At 43.1% G+C, this 16,457-nt stretch overlaps 2 protein-coding genes across 3 annotated transcripts in view; both read right to left on the bottom strand.

Annotated features, from left to right (window-relative positions):
* The window catches only part of LOC129815104 (succinate--CoA ligase [GDP-forming] subunit beta, mitochondrial-like), a 150,392-nt gene that overhangs the window by 90,640 nt on the left and 43,295 nt on the right, over positions 1–16,457 (bottom strand). The window lies entirely within an intron of this gene.
* On the bottom strand, positions 6,489–11,278 carry LOC129815103 (bromodomain-containing protein 4-like). The gene is made up of 2 exons (XM_055868473.1): positions 11,119–11,278; positions 6,489–10,812 (listed from the first exon to the last, which is right to left on the bottom strand). The coding sequence occupies exon 2, from the start codon at positions 10,673–10,675 to the stop codon at positions 9,056–9,058; it is 1,620 nt and encodes a 539-aa protein (XP_055724448.1). The 5' UTR covers positions 10,676–10,812; positions 11,119–11,278; the 3' UTR covers positions 6,489–9,055.

Here is a 16,457-nt window from a genome sequence, read left to right as displayed (position 1 = left end):
GGGTTGTATTGAGGAGTATGTGCTTAATATGAGCAGCTGAGAAATACATATAAGAACCCTTATTTCACTCAACGCATCAGCCTCTGTTTGAGGAGCATGCTCTCGCTGGGCGACAGGTGATATTCCTGTTTGAGGAGCATGCTCTCGCTGGGCGACAGGTGATATTCTGCCCAAACTTTGTATACCAGGGGCTCTCGAACCTGGTTCCTGCAGCTACCCAGTGCTTAATTTGGGAAACCAAGTGAAATCTGTTTGGGAACATCGATAATAACATGTTTTCACAACTAAACATATTTCACTAAACTGTTGACAGCCCCTCTATCTGGGCACTCGAGAAAGGAATAAAGAAGCGAGGGGAGAAGACGGAAACGCATCGTGGTGAGATTCTGTATAGCTAAAGGTAATATCATCCAATGAATTATGAAAAAAGAAAAAACTTTTACTAGTATATTACAAATACAACTGTAGGCTAACTGTAATACACCCTGCACAATCGATGAACCAACAGAATCGCCTGGGCAGGGCTGCTCAACCCTGTTCCTGGAGATCTACCGTCCTGTGGGTTTTCAGTCCAACCCTAATTTAACACCTGATTCTACTAATTAGCTGCTCAACAAGGCCTTAACTAGTTGAATCAGATACGCTAAATTGTGGTTGGACCGAAAACCTACAGTACAGTAGATCTCCAGGAAGAGGGTTGGGCAGCCCTGGTCTAGAGCTATAGGTTCTCTCCCTGACTCATAGATAGAAAGTTTGAAGGTAGCATAAAGTAACCAGTCCATCCAGTATGCATAATAATATGGTCCACACTCAAAGGAGATTACTCAAATGTGTTTAATTGTAGAATATAGGCTAGACCAATTATGTTATGTTTTATTTTGTATATTTTGTTATGTTTTTCTGCCATGCATAATATGCGGTAGGCTATGTATTGCATAACGGCACAATCAATTTTAATTCAGGTTTCTTTTCGTATTGCGTATTGATGTTTTTAATTAATCATCACCTTAAAAAGCACTATACATTTTGTTGTGTTAAGCTTTTAAACTACATCCACAACGACCATGTTTTACACACAATTTCAATCTGCTGCTGAACTTCTTTCTTTAAATTGATCATCACAGTGGTGTTTTAAAAGCAGGACACTGTTGAGATGATAAATGTTCGATGTGATTTTCGATTGCATTTATGTCAGTGGTTAGAGGGACAATAGAGCCCTGAGTACCAGGCCATTAGGACCCCATGGCCACAAGAAAGTTGGGTACTACCAAAGCATGTCCAGAGTGCATAAAAAGGAGATTACCGTGACTAAACGGTCAAGTGAAATTTTACTGCGGTCATGACTTATGACTGCCGGTAATAGGTCACAGCAACAGCCCTAGGTAGGACTACATCTAGTCCTGATCCTGTGTGTTTTAGCATGGCTACAATGCAGGCCTCATCCCAAGTCATTTCCAGTCATTGGTGGGAAAAGCATCATTATCAAACAGCGTGCAGCGTAATAGAATGGAATGAGAATGGGTCCCACTGTATACCGCAAAACTGGAACGAATGCACTGCCGAGACCGAGAAGAAGAAAAAGTCATTGTATTTCTTATTACAAATTTACTGCTCAATGGAGCACGGAATAGCCCTAATAAAACAAGCAATTTAGAGGCAACATTACCAAAATAATGGCACCATACCTCCTGCCTGAACAAGTGTTGGGAGCGTTGGCGAGGCGACGCATCAGGGCCTAAAGTGTGAGCAACGGTAATGTTCCTCCCGCAATATCAGCCACCATGAGTCCAAAATTACATTTTGATTTGTGAGGTCCCTGAAACGCAGCTCAAATTCCTCATACTGTATTTACAAAATAATTTGCGAGGCATTCCAATTGTTTTACCACAGAAACACAAATCAGAGATGTAATTATGTCTATTTATGATCCAAACTCAGATTTCTGTAACAGCAGCGGTGGCTTTTTGTTTTGCTTTCCTTCACAGCGCTCACTCACACATTCTATTAGTGATTGGGGCCTGAGCAGGTTTGCTTATAGTAGCTGGCTGCAGCTGCACCTTTATGAAAGAAAGTGGGTGTTATACAAACACAGGAACATTGCACACACTGGGCATAAACATACTCATATAATCTCACACAATGGGGTCTTCCTGGGGTATACATCTACAATAGCATTCACTTCCGTCATCACGAAGTGCTTAGAGAGGCTAGTCAAAGACCACATCACCTCCCTTCCCGACACACTCAACCCTCTCCAATTCACCTACCAGCCTGATAGGTCCACGGATGACGCAATTGCCATTGCCCTAAACCCACATGGACAAAAGGAATGCATATGTGAGGATGCTGTTCATCGACTACAGCTTGGCCTTCAATACCACAGTGCCCTGTAAGTTCATCACAAAGCTCACAACCCTGGGACTGAACTCCTCCCTATGCAACTGGGTCCTGGATTTCCTGACGGGCGCCCCCAGGTGGTGAAGCTAGGCAACACAAGGCTAATCCAAGATGGCAGCATGTCAAGTCGTTTGTCTGTGACTATTACATTTTAACCTACTAATAGTCTATTTATTTATGGTTGCGTAACTTCGTTGTTGTGTAGTGCAAACTATTTTATTTTTGTTAGTGTAAAGATCACGGGTCCTCCTCAACTCGGCACTTCATTACTTGAAGTTTACCAAAGTAACCCTATCTCTGGCTGGCCTGAGTTCCTCCTTCGTCCGCGGAGTGTCTTGTCCAAGCTGCTCCTTTTTGCTCTTCGCCTGGCTGTCAGTGGCAGCTCAACCCATTCTCTCTATCGCGCTCAACACACAATCTACTCACACGCGCAAACACTCACATTGACTCACATACACGCTGTCCCTCTCTCCCCTTACCTTTTTTACTCGGTCCACACGTCCAAGTGCCGATGCATTTGTGGCATGATGTGAACAGTATGAATGTGTCACTACCAAAGTCTAATGGTTTTAAATGACTGTTTTGTATTGTCTGGAAACTCACTTGTAGAATTCGCTTGCAGTAGGTCTCTTAAAAAAGAGAAGCCGTGCAAGGTTATTAAACAGAGGTGCCTAGTTATTCTTCTGTTGTTGATATGAGGTAACGTGCAACCTAACCCTGGCCCTGATATGCAATGTCTCCAAACCCCCTCAGATTTTAAATCTAGATCTGGTTTTGGTATTTTTCATTTAAATGTACGCAGCCTGTTGTCAAAAGTTGATGGGGTTAGGATTTGGGCTAAATCAACTGATGCTGATGTAACTGTGTTTTCTGAAACCTGGCTCAGCAAGTCTATTCTTGATAAGGATATTTGTATAAGTGGTTACAATGTTTATCGCACTGATCGGGTTAAGAAAGGTGGGGTGTGGCTATATATGTCAAATCTAAATTCCATGTAAGTGTGGCAAAGTCTGAAACTATTTGTAAACAGTTGGAATTTCTTGCTTTGAATATTGAGGTTTCAAAGGGCCTCTCTATAACTGTGATTGGCTGTTATAGACCCCACTATGCTCTCGGTGATGCATTTTCTTCTTCTTTTTGTCTAAACTTCTTTACAGTGAAATGATCTTGATTGGTGATGTCAACTGGTGTTGGTTAAAGCCGGTGTCTGATGATTTAAAAATGTTTTGTAATTCTATGAATCTTACCCAGTTGATTAACTCACCCACTCGCCTAAATCTTAAATGCCCAGATAAATCTACCCTGATTGATTTGATATTGACAAATGTTCCACATAAATCGTTACAAAAAACACCAACCGCAGAATATTTAAGTGACCATTGTGCTGTTGTTGCTGTTAGAAATACTAAGGTTCCTAAGACAAACCCATGTTTTATTCGTAAGAGAAATTTGAAGTGTTTTAATGAGCAGGCTTTCTTTCATGATTTGTTTTATTTTGACTGGAGCAAGATTGAGCTTATCCCTGATGTGGAAACTGCCTGGATATTCTTTCATGATGTTTTTTTCCAAATAGTAAACAAACATGCCCCATTCCAAAAGGTTCAGGGTTAAAGGGCGGGATAATCAATGGTTTTCTTCTGAGCTGTCTTGTATTATTCACGACCGTAATCTAGCCTGGGCTAAAGCAAGGAAATCTTGTTCTGATGCTGATTGGCTTATTTTTAGGCAGTTAAGAAACAAGTGTTATTTTCTTCTCAGGAAGGCCAAGTCTGAATATTTTATGTCTGTTACCACTGATAACCTGAATGACCCTAGAAAGTTTTGGAATGATATTAAGTCTATGTCTGGTAACAGTAATGTTAATGAATTACCGTCATGTGTTTTGAAGGATTCTTGCTATATAAGACAAAACTGAAATGCTGAATTGTTTCAATGAGCACTTTGTATCATCTGGTAGGCTGTTTGATTCAGTGTCCTCTGTCTCTGTACAACCCTGTGTGGATGAACCAGTGTCCTCTCTCTGTACAACCCTGTGTGGATGAACCAGTGAGAGCTGGTCAAACCTTTAGCTTTTTGCCATTCTCAGTGCAGGTGGTACATAAAGCCCTGAAATCCGTAGATCAAAGAAAGCCTGCAGGTCCTATTATTTTGGGTCCCTGCTTTTTAAATCTGGCAGCTGATTTCATAGCTGAACCACTTACATATCTGTTCAATCTAACCCTGGAATGTAATGAAATTCCAAAGATCTGGAAATCAGCATTTGTCCTACCACTTTTAAAAAGGGGAGATCAGATCCAACTCTTTTAAATAATTATAGGCCAATCTCAAAGCTGTCACCCCTGGTGAAAATACTTGAAACCCTTGTAAGTGAACAGCTAAAAGAGTTTTTATTTACTAACTCTATTTTATCAATGTACCAATCGGGCTTCAGGATGGCACAATTACAGCAGCCATGAAGGTTTTAAATGATATGACTGAAGCCCTTGACAAAAAACAGCACTGTGTCTCACTTTTTATTGATTCAATTCAATTCAATTCAATTTGCTTTATTGGCATGACGTAACAATGTACATATTGCCAAAGCTTATTTACAATATAAAAATGAGAATCAAAATGGTCAACGGGACAACAGTAACAACAATAACTAAGTGTCAAAATAACCATACATTCAACAATAACAATAAACATACAGTAGAGTACATGTGCAGGTTGATTGGTCTGTCAGACACTGTCCCTCAACTTATGGCAGGCAGCAATGTAGTGCGCTGCCAACCCACAGCTCTCTGCGTCCTCCCCCAACAGGACGGGTAGCCTATCCTCATCAGAGAGGTCTTTGAAACCTTGAATAAGAGTTTCAAATTTGGGGAAATTACACTCTCTAATTGTTTTATATTTTTGACATTTTGTCAGGAAATGCAGCTCCGTCTCAGGTTCTGCTGCTATTGTGCAGTGGTTGCACAGCCTTTCCTCTACAGGGAGCCAGGTTTTCCTGTGTCTACCCTTCTCAATGGCAAGGCTGTGCTCACTGAGCCTGTACTTTGTCAAGGTTTTTCTAAGGTTTTGATCAGTAACCATGGTGAAATATTTAGCCACGGTGTACTGCCAATTTAGGGCCAGATAGCACTGCATTTTGCTCTGTGCTTGTGCTTGTGTTTCCCAATAAGCAATGTAGTTTTGTTTTGACTGTGTTGTAATTTGGTTTATTCTGATTGATTGGATGTTTTGGTCCTGAGGCTTCAGTGTGTTAGTAGAACAGGTTTGTGAACTCAGCCCCAGGACCAGCTGGATGAGGGGACTCTTTTCTTTGCTCAGCTCTTGGTATTGCAGGGCTTGGTAGTGATATGAGAGGGGGTCACTGTATTTTAGATGTTTCCAAAACTTAATTGCTCTTTTTTGAGTTTTTATTATTAGTGGATATTTGCCTAATTCTGCCCTGCATGCATTGTTTGTAGTTTTCCTCTGGACATGTAGGAGAATCTTACAGAACTCTGCATGCAGGGTTTCAATGGGATGTTTGTCCCATTTGATGAAATCTTGTTTTGCAAGTGGACCCCACACCTCGCTGCCATAAAGTGCAATTGGTTCAATGACATATTCAATTAGTTTTAGCCAGATTTCAATTTGAATTTGCTTTTTAATTGCGTAGAATGCCCTGCGTGCTTTCTCTCTCAGTTCATTCACTGCCTCATTAAGGTGTCCAGTTGAGCTTATTTTTAAACCTAAGTAATTGTAGTGTGTGCAGTACTCTATATATTTTGTACCAATTGAGAACTTTGGTCTAATTCCCTGAGATCTGGATCTTCTCTGGAAAATCATTATTTTAGTCTTTTTGGGGTTTACTGCCAGGGCCCAGGTCTGGCAGTACTGCTCTAGCAGATCCAGGCTCTGCTGTAGGCCATGTGCTGTGGGTGACAACAGGCATAGGTCATCTGCGAAGAGTAGGCATTTAACCTCTGAATTATGGAGACTAACACCAGGGGCTGAGGATTTATCTAGAATAGTGGCCAATTCGTTGATGTAAATATTGAAGAGTGCAGGGCTCAGATTACAACCCTGACGAAGGCCCCGCCCCTGGTTAAAGAATTCTGTTCTTTTCTTGCCAATTTTAATGCTGCACGTATTGCCAGTATACATTGATTTAATTATGTCATATGTTTTACCCCCTACACCACTTTCAATAACTTTGTAGAACAGTCCTGTGTGCCAAATAGAATCAAATGCTTTTTGGAAGTCGATAAAGCAAGCGTATATTTTGGTATTATTTTGGTGGACATGTTTACCTATCAGGGTGTGTAGGGTGTAAATATGATCGGTCGTGCGATGTTTTGGTATAAATCCAATTTGGCTTTTACTCAAGACATTGTGCTTATTAAGGAAGTTTAGAACTCTTACATTTATAATACTACAGAACCCCTTCCCCAGGTTACTGTTCACACAAATGCCTCTGTAATTGTTAGGGTCAAATTTGTCTCCGTTTTTAAAGATTGGGGTTATGAGTCCTTGATTCCAGATGTCAGGGAAATAACCTACACTCAGGATCAAATTAAACAGTTTTAATATGGCCAATTGAAATTTTGCACTAGTGAGTTTGAGCATCTCATTTAGGATGCCATCAGGTCCGCATGCCTTTTTAAATTTGAGAGCCTGAAGTTTCTTATAGAGCTCCTGGTCAGTAATTGGGGAGTCCAGTGGATTTTGGTTGTCCTTTATAGCTTTTTCTAATCCATTCAACTTCTCATGAATTTGGCGTTGTTCTGTGTTTGTGTCAATTTGAACGGTGTTGTAGAGTGTTTTAAAATGGGTTGTCCATATGTCACCATTTTGTATCGCTAATTCCTCTTGTTTAGATTTCTTTAATTTTTTCCAATTTTGCCAGAAGTTGTTTGTGTTTATGGACTCCTCAATTAGCATCAGCTGCTTTCTGTTGTACTGGGCTTTTTTGGTTCTGAGTGTATGTTTATAGAGTTTTAAAGTCTCACAGTAATGAAGGCGTAATTCACCATTATTTGGGTCTCTGTGCTTTTGGTTGGATAGTGTTCTAATTTTTTTTCTTATAATTTTACAATCTGCATCAAACCAGTTGTCATCTGTGATCTTTTTTGTTTTGTTTTTTATCAATTTCAATTGTGCTTCTTTTGCCGTTTGCCTGAATATATAGTTGATGTTTTGTACTGCTAGATTGATGCCTTCTTTACTGTGAGTGAATGTGGTATCCAGAAAGTTATCTAAGAGTGTTTCGATATTTTGGTTCCAGGTTGCTTTCTGGTATTCTTCTGTGCTGTTTTGGGCCCATCTGTATGAATTTCTGATGTTGTACAGCTTACTGGGCTGTGAATGTGTGGTTGTTTCCATGTCTGTTCTTTTGAGGAACAATGTAATTTGGCTGTGATCAGACAGAGGTGTTAGTGGCTTGACAGTGAATGAGCTGAGAGAGAAAGGGTCAATGTCTGTGATCATATAGTCTACTGTACTGTGGCCAAGAGGTGAGCAGTAGGTGAATCTCCCCAAAGAGTCCCCCCGTAACCTACCATTGACAAAGTACAGACCCAGGCTTCTACAGAGCTGCAAAAGATCCCTTCCGTTTTTGTTGACGGTGCTGTCACTGTTGTTTCTATGGGGGAGATTAACAATTTACAATTACAATTTTACAATTTAGTCATTTAGCAGACGCTCTTATCCAGAGCGACTTACAGTAGAGTGCATACATTTTATTACATTTTTTACATACTGAGACAAGGATATCCCTACCGGCCAATCCCTCCCTAACCCAGACAACGCTATGCCAATTGTGCGTCGCCCCTACGGACCTCCCGGTTGCGGCCGGCTGCGACAGAGCCTGGGCGTGAACCCAGAGACTCTGGTGGCGCAGCTAGCACTGCGATGCAGTGCCCTAGACCACTGCGCCACCCGGGAGATACCCATTAAGGCAGTTAGAAACAGTATGGCCTGTAATAAAGCTGTCCCCTCGTGTGCTCGTTAGATCAGGTAGTGTTCCTGTGCGCGCATTTGTGTCCCCACAGATGAGCACATTTCCCTGGGCCTGGAAATGGCACGTCTCTTCATCAAGGGTGGGGAAGATCTCCTCTGAGTAATATGGGGATTCTGAGGGGGGGATATAAATTGCGCAAAGGAACACATCTTTTTCTGTCAGTACAAGTTCTTTTTTCAGTTTTAACCAAATGTGATATTTGCCAATTTTGAGGGGGTCAATTAGATGTTGTAGTTCGGATTTGTACCAAATGATCAGTCCTCCAGAGTCTCTGCCTCTATTGACAGAGCTGTGTTTCTGTGACGGTACAATTACTTCTCTGTAACCTGTGGGACAGTGAGTGACAATGTCAGCCTTACACCATGTCTCCTGCAGAATGATGACATCAACATCTTTAAGGTTTTTGTTGAACTCCAGTGCTAAACTCTTCAGTCCAAAGGTTGATGAGTTTAGGCCCTGAATGTTCCACATGCTAACTGATAGCGATTTCATGTTACAAAAGAAAGAATAGCAGTCAGAAATACTGTGACTACTAACTATTAAGTTGTTAAGAGCGAGATAAACAGGATAACAGCTAACATTCTTTCTGTTATATATATAAACATTCCTATTCATTGAACAAGTACATTTGAGTACAATAGGTGTGTGTGTGTGTGTGTGTGTGTGTGTTTAGTGCAGTTTAGTGCAGATGTATTGGAGGAGCTGTTTAATCTCACTTAATCCTACAAGGTTCTCCTGTCCTCTGACGACCTCTGCGTAGTTGCGCTGGTCCTGCTGTTGGGCCCTGTGGAGTGGAGGGGGACCAGGTCTGGGCCGTGGGGCTTCCTCTCTGGTCTGGTAGGGGTGGTGGTCTGATGCGGGGTAGTAGGCTGGGCCCGGTCCGGTCTGGCTAAGCCGATGGAAGTGGTGATGGTCTGGTGGTGGGTGGGGCCTGTGGGGTGCGCTGGGTCTGGTGTGGCGTTGAAGGGGCCTGGGGCTCCTTGTTGGTGCAGTGGTCTGGTAGGGGTCTCTGGGTGGTCCTCTGTCCAATACGGCATGAGGTGTTTGTCTACCAAGTGCCACGTCCTTTAGAGACTTGGTAAACATCCCTAATGTCTGTTTCCTCAGATGGGAGTGGTCGTGCAGATGCTCTGGGGTGATTGTTGGGTGGTGAGCAACGTGTACGTTTGGGAGTAGGCCACACCCTCTGGTGATGTCAGCGTTGACTTTCTGAATGGTATGGGGATGAAAGTCTTTGCGGGGCAGCAGAGTGGAGATGGTGATGTGGGAGTTGGGGAACCGCTCAGAGGCCATCTCTGCTATTCTGTTGACCAGGCTGCCTACTCTCTCCTGCTCCTCTCGCAGGTTGTTGGTGTCGGTGTGAATAATAATGTGGCCTGGTGTGCCAAAGTCAGGCTGGGACAGGATGTGGAGTGCATCCTGTGTTTTTGGGCAACATATTTTGCGCACCTTGTGTTGTGGAAAGAGTTTATCTTCTTGGAGGAATTTCCCATTTGAGTCAATGAGGATGGCCACCTCAGCGGGTTTTACCAGATTATTGCGTTTACGGTCTGGGGCTGGAGTACACAGGGCCTGTGTACATGGAGGGGCGTGTGGGGGTGTGTCAGGGGGGGCCAGAGAGCTTCTCTCTGTAGTAGGTGTTTCCATGTGAGCCTTCTTGTTGACTGGGGGTGTGGGTAAAGTGTTGTCGGTATGGGGGGGGGTTGTGGGTAAAGGTGGGTCAGTGGGGGTGTTAGGGGTGGTGGGGTTGTTAGGGGTGGTGGGGAGCTGCAGCTTCTCTCTAGGAGTCTCTACAGTCTGCTCTCTGTGCTGCAGCACCCTCTTGATGCCAGACAACTCCTTTGCCATCTCCTCCTTTACCTGCACCAGCTCTCTCCTCATGGTGGCCTTTACCTCCTCAAGAGCTGTGGTAAGGCTCTCTCTCAGCTCCTGGACAGAGTTCTTCAGCTGGGTCCTGCACTGGTTGATCTGGTCCTGTAGAAGCTCTGTGTCTGGGCTGGTGGTGGTGTAGCTGAGGGGCTGCTCCTTCAGCTCAGTAACCCATACCTCTATCACAGCCAGCCTGTCTCTCAACAGGCTGATGGTGGTGTGGTCTTGGCTCTGGTGGTTGTAGGCAGGCAGGGGGGAGGATGGTCCTGCTGTTGGGGTGCCTGAGGTGAGGGGAGAGGTCGGGGTGCTGTCCTTTTCTTTGTTGCTTTCCGCTATCTTCGTTAGGGTGGGGAAGTCCTGCACAACAGAGCTGAGTGCAGCCTCACTGCCCTGGACCATGACAGTGCCGTTCTGATACATATTTACCGTCAGAAACCTGTTTTCCTGGTCCTTATCGCTGTCCTCAAAAATGTGGATTTGCCTTCCCTTGCAGATGCCTTTCTTCGTGGTATAGCTGAAATGCCTGGTTACAGCTGCATGCCAGGCAGTAGTGTGGTCTGTGTAAAATAACAGGTTTGTAACAGTCCTGTTTTGTGAGCAGTCGGCAAACAAAGTTTCTGGGTTCTCCCTCAGAATTCTGTGTTTAAAATTGATTCTTCCTTTCTCTGATTTGATTTCTGCTGGGTATTCAAAAAAAAGCGGGGAAAGTCTCTCAGTTTCTGTCGCTGCTAACTCTGCTAGCGCTGCCTCAGTGGCCATGTTGCTATGGTTACCACCAGTAAACAGTTAGAGCAAGACGTTAAGCTAACTGACCGATTTGAATTTGGCTAGCTACCACGATAAAGATTGGTCTTTTAACTCACTCTCTCTCAATCTTTTCCTCCTGTGTTGATCTTCAGTTGTACAATTTGATTACCTATACATTTTTGCTAATTGAATCGTGTCAATCTCGCTCTTAACAACCAAAAAGTTATAACAAGTCAGGAGCTGTTCCTCTGCATGACTTCTCTCTCTCTCTCTCTCTCTCTGCTCTATCAATTATTGTTATTGATTATTGATATTATTGATATTATTATTATATTATTATATTATTGATCTCTCTAAGGCTTTTGATACAGTTGATCATGCTATACTAAGGCAGAGATTGTTGCGTGTAGGTCTTTCGGAGCATGCAGTTGCATGGTTTGCTAACTATCTATCTGTCTGATAGAACTCAGTGCACTCAATTTGATGGGCTTATGTCTGTTAAATTGTCTGTCCTGAATGGTGTGCCCCAAGGCTCTGTACTTGGTCCTCTCTTATTCACTATTTATATAAATGATTTAGACAAAAATGTCCAAAATGCACAACTTCATTTTTATGCTGATGATACTGTTATTTACTGTTGTGCCTCATCTCTTACAAAAGCTTTCCAGAACTTGCAAACTGCTTTTTATACTGTTCAACATACCTTGTGTCAATTGAAGCGTATCCTCAATACTGACAAAACTAAACTAATGGTGTTTTCTAATGCAAGAAATAGACCTCTGAACCTTTCACCTATTACTACCTGTCAGGGCAAGGAGATTGAGGTTGTAACCTCATATAAATATCTTGGAATTCTAATTGATGACGGCCTCTCTTTTAAATTGCATATTCAACAACTTACAAAACAATTGAAGCTGAAATTGGGTTTTTATTTTAGGAATAAGGCCTGTTTTTCTTTTGAAGCCAGAAGGAGGCTAGAATCAGCTACATGTATACCTTTACTAGACTATGGGGATATTTTATATATGAATGCTTCCGTTCAGTGTTTGAGATCAATTGACACTCTTTACCATGGCACTTTGAGATTTATTTTAAACTGCAAAACCCTTACTGTAATGGTTTTCTTCCTGGGATGAAGGAGAGGACCAAAACGCAGCGCGGCTAGTGTTCAACATAATTTAATAAAGAATATGTGAACACTACAAACAAAACAATAAATGTGAAAACCGAAAACAGTCCTATTTGGTGCAGAACACAAAGACAGAAGACAACCACCCACAATCCCCAACACAAAACAAGCCACCTATATATGATTCTCAATCAGGGACAACGATTGACAGCTGCCTCTGATTGAGAACCATATTAGGCTGAACACAGAAACAGACAAACTAGACACACAACATAGAATGCCCACCCAGCTCACGTCCTGACCAACACTAAAACAAGCAACACACATAAGAACTATGGTCAGGACGTGACACTTACGCACCACTGCACTTTGTATAGCAGGGTTGGCTGGCCTTCTCTAGTCACTCGTAGGCTCAGTCACTGGTATACTTTTATTTACAAAGCCATTTTGGGTTTACTACCTTTTTATTTGGGCATTTTTATTGTTTAGAAAAGTGGTGGGTACTCTCTTCGTTCGCTAGACTTTATCCTGCTAACTGTTCCAAATGTCCGAACTGAATTTGGTAAAAGGTATTTTATGTACTCTGCGCCATCGTCTTGGAACACCTTACAAAATCATTTTAAACTGGAAGAACTTGTCCCGATTGGTGTTTTTAAATCACTGATGAAGGATTTTGAGGCTGATTCCTGACCTGTCAATGTTTTTAATTTGCTGTTTTTGATTTTGTTATACTCTTGTGAATTCAATGTTTTTTACTAGATTACTTGTAGTTTTCATGTTGTCTGTCTGTAATTTTTGTAATGACTTGGTGCTGCCTATCTTGGCCAGGACGCTCTTGAAAAAGAGATTTTAAATCTTAATGAGCCCTTCCTGGTTAAATAAAGGTTTAAAAAAAAAAAAAAAAAACATGATCTCCTCCAAACTGATCCTCAACACAGGGGCCCCACAAGGGTACCCTCAGTCCCCTCCTGTACTCCCTTTATAACCACGACCGCGTGGCCTCACACAGTTCAAACTCCCTCATCAAGTTCGCTGACGACACGGCAGTAGTAGATCGGATTACCAACAACGATGAAACTGCCTACACAGAGGACATAGGCACCCTGATGGCATGGTGCCAGGTAAAAAAACTCTACCCCAACATCAGAAAAACAAAGGAGCTGATAGTGGACTTCAGGAGGAACTAGGCTGGGCGCACCCCCAACCTAGTTGGTTACAGCCCAACACCGTGCAGGACGTTTGGCATTTGCCAGAGAACACCAAGATTGGCAAATTCGCCACTGGCGCCCTGTGCTCTTCACATATGAAAGCAGGTTCACACTGAGCACATGTGACAGACGTGACAGTCTGGAGTCGCCGTGGAGAACGTTCTGCTGCCTGCAACATCCTCCAGCATGACCGGTTTGGCGGTGGGTCAGTCATGGTGTGGGGTGGCATTTCTTTGGGGGGCCGCACAGCCCTCCATGGGCTCGCCAGAGGTAGCCTGACTGCCATTAGGTACCGAGATGAGATCCTCAGACCCCTTGTGAGACCATATGCTGGTGCGGTTGGCCCTGGGTTCCTCCTAATGCAAGACAATGCTAGACCTCATGTGGCTGGAGTGTGTCAGCAGTTCCTGCAAGAGGAAGGCATTGATGCTATGGACTGGCCCGCCCGTTCCCCAGACCTGAATCCAATTGAGCACATCTGGGACATCATGTCTCGCTCCATCCACCAACGCCACGTTGCACCACAGACTGTCCAGGAGTTGGCGGATGCTTTAGTCCAGGTCTGGGAGGAGATGCCTCAGGAGACCATCCGTCACCTCATCAGGAGCATGCCCAGGCGTTGTAGGGAGGTCATACAGGCACGTGGAGACCACACACACTACTGAGCCTCTTTTTGACTTGTTTTAAGGACATTATATCAAAGTTGGATCAGCCTGTAGTGTGGTTTTCCACTTTAACTTTGAGTGTGACTCCAAATCCAGACCTCCATGGGTTGATAAATTTGATTTCCATTGATAATTTTTGTGTGATTTTGTTGTCAGCACATTCAACTATGTAAAAAAAAAAGTATTTAATAAGAATAGTTCATTCATTCAGATCTAGGATGTGTTATTTCAGTGTTCCCTTTATTTTTTTGAGCAGTGTATATTTATTTGGGAGGTGTCGGTTCAGACAGACAGACGGACGTCGTAGGTTTACATACACTAGGTTGGAGTCACTAAAACTCATTTTTCAACCACTCCACAAATTTCTTGTTAACAAACTACAGTTTTGGCAAATCGGTTAGGACATCTACTTTGTGTATGATAAGTCATTTTCCCAACAATTTTCCCAGACAGTTAATTATAAGTGAAATAATCTATCACAATTCCAGTGGGTTAGAACTTTACATTCACTAAGTTGACTGTGCCTTTAAACAGCTTGTAAAATTCCAGAAAATGATGTCATGCCTTTAGAAGCTTCTGCTAATTGACATTATTTTAGTCAATTGGAGGTGTACCTGCGGATATTTTTCAAGGCCAACCTTCAAACTCTGTGCCTCTTTGCTTGACCTCATGGGAAAATAAAAAGAAATCAGCCAAGACCTCAGGGAAAAAAAATGGTAGACCTCCACAAGTCTGGTTCATCCTTGGGAGCAATTTCCAAATGCCTGAAGGTACCACGTTCATCTGTACAAACAATAGTACACAAGTATAGACACCATGGGACCACGTAGCCGTCATATTGCTCAGGAAGAACACGTTCTGTCTCCTAGAGATGATCGTACTTTGGTGTGAAAAGTGCAAATCAATCCCAGCACAACAGCAAAGGACCTTGTGAAGATGCTGGAGGAAACAGGTACAAAAGTTTCTATATCCACAGTAAAACGAGTCCTATACCGACATAACCTGAAAGGCCTCTCAGCAAGGAAGAAGCCACTGCTCCAAAATGCCAAAAAAAAAGCCAGACTATGGGTTTGCAACTGCACATGGGGACAAAGATCGTACTTTTTGAAAAATGTCCTCTGGTCTGATGAAACAAAGATAGAACTGTTTGTCCATAATGACCATCGTTATGTTTGGAGGAAAAAGGGGGAGGCTTGCAAGCCGAAGAACACCTTCCCAACTGTGAAGCACGGGGGGTGGCAGCATCATGTTGTGGGGATGCTTTGCTGCAGGAGAGACTGGTGCACTTCACAAAATAGATAGCATCATGAGATATATATTGAAGCAATATCTCACGTCATCAGTCAGGAAGTTAAAGCCTGGTCGCAAATGGGTCTTCCAAATGGACAATGACCCCAAGCATACTTTCAAAGTTGTGGCAAAATGGCCTAAGGACAACAAAGTCAAGGTAGTGGATCGCAAAGCCCTGACCTTAATCCTATAGAAAATTTGTGGGCAGAACTGAAAAAGTGTGTGTGAACAAGGAGGCCTAAAAACCTGACTCAGTTACACCAGATCTGTCAAGAGGAATGGGCCAAAATTCACCTAACTTATTGTGGGAAGCTTGTGGAAAGCTACCCAAAATGTTTGACCCAAGTTCAACAATTTAAAGGCAATCCTATCAAATACTAATTGAGTGTATGTAAACTTCTGATCCACCTCAGTCACTGGCTTTATCAATAAGTGCATTGAGGACGTCGTCCCCACAGTGACTGTACGTACATACCCCAACCAGAAGCCATGGATTACTGGCAACATTCGCACTGAGCTAAAGGGTAGACCTGCCGCTTTCAAGGAGTGGGACTCTAACCCGGAAGCTTATAAGAAATTCCTCCATGCCCTCCGATGAACCATAAACAGACAAAGATCCAATGCAGGACTAAGATCGAATCGTACTACATCGGCTCCAACGCTCGTCGGATGTGGCAGGGCTTGCAAACTATTACAGACTGCAAAAGGGAAGCACAGCCGAGAGCTGCCCAGTGACACAAGCTTATCAGATGAGATAAATAACTTCTATGCTCGCGTCGAGGAAAGTAAAACTGAAACATGCATGAGAGCATCAGCTGTTGCGGGTCAGACGGATTACCAGGATGTGTACTGTCTTCACTAACATTTTAAACCTCTCCCTGTCTGAGTCTGTAATACCAACATGTTTCAAGCAGACCACCATAGTCCTTGTGCCCAAGACAATTAAGGTAACCTGCCTAAATGACTATCAACCCGTAGCACTCACGTCTGTAGCCATGAAATGCTTTGAAAGGCTGGTCATGGCTCACATCAACACCATTATCCCAGAAACCCTAGACCCACTCTAATTTGCATACCGCACCAACAGATCCACAGATGAGACAGTCTCTATTGCACTCCACACTGCCCTTTCCCACCTGGACAAAAGGAACACCTATGTGAGA

Source organism: Salvelinus fontinalis, chromosome 18, assembly GCF_029448725.1.
Source record: "Salvelinus fontinalis isolate EN_2023a chromosome 18, ASM2944872v1, whole genome shotgun sequence".
In the NCBI taxonomy this organism is placed as follows: Eukaryota; Metazoa; Chordata; class Actinopteri; order Salmoniformes; family Salmonidae; genus Salvelinus; species Salvelinus fontinalis.
Note: the sequence above shows the minus strand (reverse complement) of the source record. Positions and strands in the feature narration are given on the sequence as shown.

Bases quoted from the DNA above. Each gene is read 5' to 3' on its own strand.
- LOC129815103 (XM_055868473.1), bottom strand. From the start codon at position 10,675: ATGTATCAGAACGGCACTGTCATGGTCCAGGGCAGTGAGGCTGCACTC.